Source organism: Moschus berezovskii, chromosome 3 (assembly GCF_049115385.1).
Source record: "Moschus berezovskii isolate FMDL1 chromosome 3, NW_MosBer_1.0, whole genome shotgun sequence".
In the NCBI taxonomy this organism is placed as follows: domain Eukaryota; kingdom Metazoa; phylum Chordata; class Mammalia; order Artiodactyla; family Moschidae; genus Moschus; species Moschus berezovskii.
This window is the reverse complement of record NC_142462.1, coordinates 64,154,702-64,165,170: the sequence shown is the minus strand read 5'-3', so window position 1 is coordinate 64,165,170 and position 10,469 is coordinate 64,154,702. Positions and strand designations below refer to the sequence as shown.

Below are 10,469 nucleotides of genomic sequence, written 5' to 3'. Positions count from 1 at the left end.
TGTTTGTGATTTGCTAAAAAGTTTTCGTCTTCTTTTACAACTTTTTTTTAACCTATTCAATTTTTATGAAACAAATTAATGTAGTTAAGCAGGGGCAAAGTATAGGAGGAGGAGGTACGGAGAAGGCAATGGCAAGCCACTCCACTACTCTTGCCTAGAAAATCCCATGGATGGAGGAGCCTGGTAGGCTGCAGTCCGTGGGGTCGCTAAGGGTCGGACACGACTGAGCGACTTTACCTTCACTTTTCACTTTCACACATTGGAGAAGGAAATGGCAGCCCGCTCCAGTGTTCTTGCCTGGAGAATCCCAGGGACAGGGGAGCCTGGTGGGCTTCCGTCTATGGGGTCACACAGAGTCGGACACGACTGAAGTGACTTAGCAGCAGCAGGCAGTCATTCCTAGATACTGATATTAACTCCATGTAGAATGCTTGTCATCTTCATTAGATCATGTTCCATGAAAGCAGGGGGCTGTGAACATACCAAGCCATGCTGTTTCCCCAGCATATTGTACATGCTGCTGCTGCTGCGTCACTTCAGTCGTGTTCGACTCTGTGTGACCCCATAGACAGAAGCCCACCAGGCTCCCCCATCCCTGGAATTCTCGAGGCAAGAACACTGGAGTGGGTTGCCATTTCCTTCTCCAATGTGTGAAAGTGAAAAGTGAAAGTGAAGTCGCTCAGTCGTGTCCGACCCTTAGCGACCCCACGGACTGCAGCCTACCAGGCTCCTCCATCCATGGGATTTTCTAGGCAAGAGTACTGGAGTGGCTTGCCATTGCCTTCTCCGATATTGTACATGGTAGAATTTAAATGTTTCTTCCGTGAATAAAGAATTCCTTCACATTGTGAGAAACCCATCTGCTGCCCTAAAATAACTGATATACTTAGGTAATTCATCTTGGATGTAATTTTCAAGGAAAGTAGGATATGATATAGTTGACAAATAATGAACAAGAATTTAAGTTGGTTGTTGTCCTCGCTAGTTGGTAAATAGTATGACAATAGGGAGGTCACTTGAGCTCTCTGAATCTCAGTGAATGAATTTATGAAATTAAGGGACTGGACTAGATGAAACCAGCTAGAAAATTCTAAGTCATTTAAGTTTCAAATTGCTCCCTAATTCTGAAATCACTTAGTGAGATTAGGTCACGACCACAAAACTTTCAATTTGTAAATAATAGACAATGAATATTAGAAAATTTAAAATTTTTAATAAATGTGCTGTGTTCACAAAATGTGAAAAAATACAACAAACACAAACATACATTTTCAGGTAAGCCACCTCCCACCACTTGGCAACTACCATATAAACCACTTGATCTAGTCATAATCCTGAAGAAACCAAGCAAATGATCATTTGTTTTTGAAACATCAAATTGTTTGGAGAATACTGTTGTGAATGTGACAGGAGGCCCCTTAACTTTATATCCAAATGAAATCATTTTCAAGAGTACCCATACAGTATTAGAAGGCTCTATGGACTTCTCTTGTCATTATGTAAAGAATCTGGCTCCAAGCCACAGGAATGCTTACATTTTAACATTTATATGTTAAATTGGCTTTGATGGATATTAATACATATTAGTTTAAATTCTGCGCCAACCTAATTTTGAAGATGAATTTACAGTAACAAATGATATTTATATATCCAAACAAACTTATACTAAATCAGAGTATAGGTTTTTATAAAGAGATATTTCTTTAAAGTACTATTTAAAATACACCATGCACACTTTGGAGCATAAGCAGAATCAACGTCTGTAAACAATCAGAAGATTTTATAGCACCAACATTTTAGCTGTAACACAAAGGCTAAATCCAAGGTCAAATACTTATACCAGCCTCTCAAAAGTATGGTTTTCATTTACTTTCAAAGCACTTTTGTTTCGTATGTTGTTTTCTTTGCCCTTAAGATGGCATTTAGCCCAATCACAGAAATGACTCTATACTAAAGGGGGTACTACCAAGACACATTTCTATGTTACCCTGAACACAGTACTTTTTTTTTTTTCCTCCTCCTTTTGGGTGAGCTACAAGATTTGACCTGTAGTGCTTAACTGGAAAGAAAGTCCTAATTTTTCTTTATAATTAAGTAATCTTAGTTACTGAAAGTAAATGCAAAACTTCAAGTTACTTCTGGCACATTTGAGCAACCAATATTTATTGCATTTACTCAACTGACTTTTAGGTTAATTACAATCTTGTTGCTTTCATTAATTTAGAATTTGAAATTTAATTTGAAATATTGGGTACACACACTCAGCCATTTATATCTTACAGGGTAAATTTTGTATTTCTAAATAACATTTGACATTCAGAGTTAACTACAGCAATTCACAATAAGCACAACAACACTTTTACCAGAGTAAAGAAGTGCAGTTTATGAATTTAGGATCAACTATTGAAAATGCAGGTTTCCTTTAAAAATACACACACACAACATTAACCATGAAATCTGAAACTGTGATATTTCAGTGCAAAAACCTCAGTATGAGGTAATTTTAATGTAATAACCACTTGAAAAAAAAATCCACACAGTGGCACTCTTAAAAATGATAGTTTACATGACAATTGCTGGCTGACAAGACAATGTGGACTAAATGTTCTTAGCCATTTAAACATTTAAACTGATCTTGTCTTGTTGGACATATATTTCTCCTTAATCATTTGCTTCTGATTCAGAAACACAGAAAGGCATTTATCAATGTGGAAAGGGAAAATTCCCACAGCCAACTAATGTTTATATATTCAAAGACAAATTTCTGCTAGGGCTTTAGATAGAAACTAGAATACCGAAAGGTCAAAACCATTTTATGAGATTACCAGCAGAGGGTTAATTTAAAATTTTTCTTTATAGTTTCCAGACTTGTAGTGCAGCACCCCCTTAACGGAAAGGTGAGGACCCTATTAAGGTTGGTCTAGGTAGAACATAAGCTCTCTTACAAGTGCAAACCCTTTCACAAAGGTGTGTTAGGTCAGTATCGAGTATTATATTGTTCCTTGCTTAAATAGAAAATTTTGTAATGAAACCTAAATTTAAAAAAGTAAAAGTGAATTCTCACAGTTAAATATACTCACCACCAATGCCCAAATCAACAAGAAGGATATGGAAACTCTATTTTGGCAATGGTGTTTACTGTACTGTGCTAATCAAATTAGAATATGTACGTTGGGGGAAATAGATCCCCAATGTCTGATGTTGCCAAATGAGCAAGAAAGAAAAAGAATCATCATCAATTCCAAAAGGTCTAGGGAATGTTGAATCATCAGACAAAACTGAGCCAAAATGGCTTTCTATAACAGGTAACAATTTAGTTAGAAAAAAAGATTAAGATAAGTGCATCACAAAACTACTAAACCAATCTATCTCTGTCACATTTAACTTGTGAGTCATCAAAGTGCAATCTACAGCTTTCTACATACATGTTTTAGTTTCTCATTGCAATGGTTTAAAGTCAACACTGAGAAGATGAAAATAAAAATACATAGCAAATTATGCTTCATTTTTCACAATAGCACTAAAGAGAAAAAGGTACCTTTCTATAATATCTTAGTGCTAAATGCTAAGTAACAGTGGTTTCTGCTAGGACAGGAGTCACTCTGCATGAAACATTAAGCTTTCTCTATAAGAATAAATTTTAAAATCCAGAAGTAGAAAAAAATAGCAAACTCTGTAAACCTTTGCATTTCTTCTATGCAAACCAGGTTTTAAGTACTGAGTTCATGTTAGTATTTCTGATTAGTGTAAGCAATTACGTTTAGGAATCTGGATTGAAAGGGTCTTTTGCTTTTATATTAACTTAAAAGTAATATGGGGTCTTCTAGCTCATAGAAAGGAATAGAGCTGGCTTGACTTTCTCCAGAATCTGAGTCATATGGAGCATCAGGGAGCTCTGTGAAACCATATGCTAGTTGTTCATCTTCTATATCTGATCGAACGTAGCAGGAAGGGTTAGAATATTCCTCATCTTCTATACTGTTGAAATCTTGAGGAATATATAACATCCCTGGGTAGTTCCTACTAACCAAGTCACTTGTGGTTTTTAGGGAGGTTTTTCTAAATGCCATCAGATGCATATGTGAAAATTTTGAATACTTGAAACGTTTAAAGCCCAGGGACTCTATAGCAATCTTCCAGCTTTTCATCATCATAGCATGACGGTTCTGATGGGAGGAATCAGGTGTGATGATAAGCAATAAACCATTTAACACTAACAGTTCATGGGCTTTCTTGCAGCAAATCCATCGCTGGTAAGGTGATGGAAAATAAGAAAGAAGAAGAGAGAAAACAACCACATGGAAAAGTTCTCCAGGAAGAGAATCAATAGGGTTTTTCAGCTGTTTCAAAAAGGCATCTATAGCATCTTGTGCAAGCTGGAGTGGTTGCTGAAGCTGCAAGTTCAAGAAGTCACATTTATATACACTCTGCAAAAAGGAAAAAACAAGGCATACTGAGAATTTTAAGATTACTTCCATCGAACTACACAAATTTTAAACCAAACTATTTCACAGCATTTCTACATAATTCAAGCTTTATGTATGTACCTTTCACTTCTAAATTATTCCACTTACACAGACTTATTCAACCAAAACTTTTACTCAGAAATATCTCAGGGTAATTAAGCCTAGAGAATTTCTGCTGCTGCTGTTGCTGCTGCTAAGTCACTTCAGTCGTGTCCAACTCTGTGTGACCCCACTGACGGCAGCCCACCAGGCTCCCCCGTCCCTGGGATTCTCCAGGCAAGAACACTGGAGTGGGTTGCCATTTCCTTCTTCTAGTCATCATTTAAAAAAATATATTTCTGAGAAACAGTTAAAAATACTTTTAAAATATATATATTTTAAAATATTAAGGCTTTGTTTGAAATTTAACTTGGGTAAGAACTTACAGGGATGATTTATTTCTACACTTAGTCATACTTATATTCACTTAAACATTTATAGATACCTAAAACAGGCTAGTATAAAAATAACTTTAAACAAGAAATACTATGAAATGAAGATGAACCAAAGAAGTCAGAGGACAATGAAAGTGGATTTATAAATTCGTAAAAAAGCAAAATACCAAATCTTTTTAAAGACTGTAAAGCATCTTTTCAATCCTTAACTTGAACCATCTCAAAAGTAGTTTTAATAATATATCTATTGAAATAAACTACATAATAAATTTAATTAACTGAGTCAAGTGACCATGAGGTACACTACAAGTAAAGAAACAGCACTGCATCATTTGCTGAATATTAAAATTGTATGAAAATAATCCAGAATAAGAAAGCAGCTTTAAAATTAGATAAAAGTAGCTATCCTTATATAAAACAATAATTATCAAAGATATGAGCTAATACCTTAGTCCCTCATTAGTGTGTAGACAAGCTGGTCACATTAGCATCTGGACTATCAAGAAAAGCAATACATAAAGTTCTGTTATATGGAAAAGAATTGTTTCTTCTATTCCTTTTGGAGGGGAGACAGGGATAGCTTTATTGAAGTATAATTGACGTACAACCTAAAGTAATAAATGACACACACTTAAAGTGTACGTTTTTAATAAGTTTTAATATTCTTGCCTGGAGAATCCCATGGACGGAGAAGCCTGGTAGGCTACAGTCCACGGGGTCGCAAAGAGTCGGACACGACTGAGCGACTGAACGGAACGGAACGGAATGTTTATACACTTTTGAAACCATTACTGTAATTAAATTAAGAACAGATCCAACATTCCCTAAAGTTTTCTTGTGCCCCTTTCATAGCCTTTCCTTTTATCCTCCCTGTTCTTTCCCGTCACTAGGCAATCACTCATGTGATTTCTATCACTATAGATCAAGTGCGTATTTTCTAGAATTTAACATAAATGGAATAATATAGAATAATGTACTCTTATTTTGCCTGGCTTCCTTCATACAGCACAATTATTTTGAGATTCATTCTGGTTTTTTTTGCATGTATTGATAGTTTATTCCTTTTTAATAGCTGAGGTATGATACTATATAAAAGATATACCATGGTTTGTTTTTCCATATACCTTTCATAGATAACTTGGGTGTTTCTAATTTTTGGCAGTAACAACTAGAGCTGCTATGAGCATTCCTGTCTTTGAACAGACATGTTTTGTCTTTGAATGGACATGTTTCAATTGTCCTGGCAAATATCGAGCAAAGTGGTGGCTGGATCATATAGCATGTGCATGTTTAACTTTTAAAGAAACTCCAAAACTATTTTCAAAAGTGCTTACACTGAATTTTACATTTCTACCAGGAGTTTATGGGAGTTCCAGTTTCTCCACCTCCTCCTCAACACTTGGAATGGCCAGCCTTTTAAATTTTAATCATAGTCATAGGTGTGTAGTAGTATACTGAGGTTTCAATTTGGCTTTTCCTAATAAGTAGTGATGTTTACCTGGGTATCTTCTTTGGTGAAGTATCTGTTCAACTTTTTGCATGTTGAAAAACAACTGGGTTGTTAAAAACCTATTTTCTTATTGAATTTTGAGAGTTCTTTATTATAGATCCAAGTTCTTAATCAGATATATTGCTTGAAAATATTTCTCTCAGATTACGTCTTTTCATTCTCTTAATGATGTCTTTTTCTTTTTTTATTGTTGATTTACAATATTTTATTATTAATAGTTTCAGGTGTTTAGCATAGTGATTCAATATTTTTATAGATTATAACCCATTAAAAGTTATTACAAAATAATAGTTATATTCCAGAATGTTGTATAATATAGTCTTGTTGCTTATCAATTTTATATATAGTAGTTTATATTTCTTCATCATATACTCCTATCTTGCCCTTGTTCCCTTCCCTCTTCCCCACTGGTAACCACAAATGTGTTTTCTATATCTGTGAGTTTGTCTGTTTTACCGTATACATTCATTTATCTTTTAGATTCTATATATAAGTGATAACATAATATTTGTCTTTCTCTGTCTCACTGCTTCACTTAATCTGATAATATCTAGGTCCATCCATGTTGCTACAAATGGCATTATTTCATTCTTTGTTATGGCTAAGAAATATTCCCATTGTGCATATATACCACATCTTCTTTATCCATTCATCTTGATAATGGACACTTAGATTGCTTCCATATCTTTGCAATTGTAAATAATACTGTTATGAACATTGGGGTGGATGTATGTTTTCTAATTGGAGTTTTCTCCAAATACATGCCCAAGAGTGGGATTGCAGGATCATATGGTAACTCTAGTCTTAATTTTTTAAGGAACCTCCAACAGAGTAGGTGGGTTTCCTTTCATTCACACCCTCTCCAGCATGTATTTCTTGTAGATTTTTTAATAATGGCCATTCTGACTGGTGGGAGGTGATACCTCATTGTAGTTTTGATTTGCATTTCTCTAATAATTAGTGATACTGAGCATCTTTTCATGTGCCTGTTGGCCATCAGTATGTCTTCTTTGGAACAATGTCTATTTAAGTCTTCTGCTTATTTTCTGATTGGGTTTTAAAATATATATATAAAGTTGCATGAACTGTTTGTGTATTCTGGAAATTAATCCCTTAACAGTAGAATTGTTTCCAAACATTTTCTCCCAGTCAGTAGGTTCTCTTTTGTTTCATTTATGGTTTCCTTCGCTGTGCAGAAGCTTTTAAGCTTAATTAGCTCCCATTTGTTTACTTTTGTTTCTATTTCCATTATTCTAGGAGATGGATTAAAAAAATATTGTTGTGATTTATGTCACAGAATGTGCTGCCTATGTTTTTCTCTAGGAGTTTTATAATACCTGGTCTTATATTTAGGTCTTTAATCCATTTTAAGTAGATTTTGTATAGATTAACGTTAGAGATTTTTTAAACATTAAACCAGTCTTACACGTGTGGAATATGTCTAACTTTGCCATAATGTATTATCCTTTTTGAAATATTGTTGGGTTCAATATGCTAAAATTTTGTGGAGAACTTTTGTGTTTATGTTCATGATGGATATGACCTATAGGTTTTTGTTGTTCTGTAATGTCTCTGGTTTTGGTATTGGGGTAATGGCCTCATACAATACGTTGGGAAGTGAAGTCATTTGAGCCTGGAATCTTCTTTATGGGGAAGTTTTTAACTGCCAATTAAAATTTATTTAATACATTGTGAACTATTAAGGTTATCTATTTCTTCATGAGTAAGCTCCGGTAGTATATGTCTTCCAATGAATTTGTCCATTTAATTGTGGAATTTATTGGCATAATTTTTTTTTGCAGTATTTATTATCCTTTCTTTTAATATTAGTAAAATATGTAAGATGCCACATGTTTCTCTTTATTTCCTAATTGGTACACTTAGTGATTTAATCAATTTTATTGTTCTTCTCAAGTAGCATTTGCTTTCAATTTTTTCCCTACTATATTTCTGAAAGTTTTTTATTTCATTGATTTCTGCTATAATCTTATTATTTTCTTTCTTCTATTTTGGATTTAGTATGGGCTTTTTTGTTTTTTCTAGTTGAAAACTGATCTCATTGAGACCTTTCTTATTTTATAATAAAGGTGTTTAGTATTATATAATTTCCTTTAAGTACAGTATTACTTTATTTTTAAATTTATTTTTTGGCTGTACCACATGGCACGTGGGGTCAGTTCTCTGACCAGGGATTGAACCCACTCACCCTGGACTGGAATCATGGAGTCTTATCTGCTGGACTGCCAGGGGAGTCTAAGTACACTATGCATACCTATGTTTCTGATAGCTTATGTTTTTATTTATCTTCATTCCAAAATATCTAATTTTATTGGTGAGTTCTTCTTTCACTGATATTCTAATTATTCCATCAGTTATTGAGAGAAAGTTGATTAAATCTTCAACTATAATTTTATAAATGTCTGTAATTGCTATTTTATCAGATTTTGGCTTACATATTTTGAAGCTTTAATTAGATGCATAAATGTTGAACATTGTTTTGTACTCTTGATGAACTGATCTTTTTATCATGATGAAATAAGCATCTTTATTGCTAGTGATATATTTTACTCTAACATCTACTTTGTCTGATTTTAATAGTGCCATTCTAAGTATTTTGGCCATCCTACTTGTGTGTATATAATTGAAGTGAATTTCCTATAGGCAACATATATTTGAGTCCTGTTTTTTTATCCAGTCTGACAATTTCTACCTTTTAATTGGGTATTTAAACCATGTCTATTTAATGTGATTACTGGTAAACTTTAAGTTTAAAGGTATAATCTTGCTATTTATTTTCTATGTTTCCCGTCTGTTCATTGTTTCCTTTCTTCTCTATATGCCATCTTTTGGATTAAAGAAATTTCTTTATGATCCTATTTTATCTCCTTTGCTAATTTATTAGCTGTAACTCTTTATTTTACTAGTTGCTTTAGAATTTATAGTCTACATCTTTTACCTATCACAATATCTTACATCTTTTACCTTCACATAATATCTTACCACTTAGTATGTAGTATAAAAACCTATTACTATACATATAGTATATCTTCCTTTTTTCCCTCTTGTGCTATTGTTATCATACATTTTTATATAAACTCCATTTTACAGTTGACTCTTGAACAAACACCATGAGTTTTCACTGCACAGGTCCAATTGCTGCTGCTGCTGCATCACTTCAGTCGTGTCCGACTCTGTGTGACCCCACAGACAGAAGCCCACCAGGGTCCCCCGTCCCTGGGATTATCCAGGCAAGAATACTGGAGTGGCCTGCCATTGCCTTCTCCGACAGGTCCAATTAGACATGGGTTTATTTTTTAAGAAATATACAGCCAGTTCTCTGTATCTGTGGACATAGAACCCAGGGATATGAAGACTTGACTCTAAGGGCTTGAGCATCCAGATTTTGACATCTGTGGTGGTGGTGGCGTGTACCAGAACCATTCCCCTGGGATGCTCAAGGCCAGCTCTACTATTAGCTTTTATCAGATTTGGAAGAATTCTGACCATTATTTTATTTGTTTTATTCTCTTCTCCCCCTTTTTGAGGGAACTCCAATTGTGCTTATATTTGGCCACTTGAAATTGACTCACTGTTTGCTGATGCTCTTCCATTAAAAAAAAAAAAAGTCTGTTTAATTTTGGGTAGTTTCAATTGTTAGGTCCTCAGTTTAACTTCTGTAATATCTAATGTACTATTAATCCCATTTAGTACATGTTTCATATCATACACCATAGTATACATCTTCAGAAGTTATATTTGGCTATTTTTAATTATCTCTCATGGCTCTACTTTTTAAACATATAGAATATAGTTGTAACGTTCCCATCTTAATGTCATTGTTTCCTAATTTTAACATTTGTGGCAGTTCACAGTTGTTTCTGTTGGAAGACTGATCTCATTGTGGGTCCTACGTTCTTGCTTCTTTACTTGGCTGATTGCTTTTTTATTGGATGTCAGGTATGGTGAATTTTACTTTGCTGTGTACTGGATTACTCTGTACTGCTGTAAATATTCTAACTTTGTTCTGGGATGTATTAATATTAAATTATCTGGAGACAG

General features: G+C 34.2%; 1 protein-coding gene across 1 annotated transcript in view; it reads right to left on the bottom strand.

Annotated features, from left to right (window-relative positions):
- Positions 1 to 1,191: 1,191 nt before the first annotated feature.
- Positions 1,192 to 10,469, bottom strand: part of SAMTOR (S-adenosylmethionine sensor upstream of mTORC1) — an 81,480-nt gene continuing 72,202 nt past the window's right edge. The window contains exon 5 of the mRNA XM_055420845.2: positions 1,192 to 4,427. Within this exon, the coding sequence (XP_055276820.1) occupies positions 3,798 to 4,427 (630 nt within the window). The 3' untranslated portion in view covers positions 1,192 to 3,797. The remainder of the gene's footprint in view (positions 4,428 to 10,469) is intronic.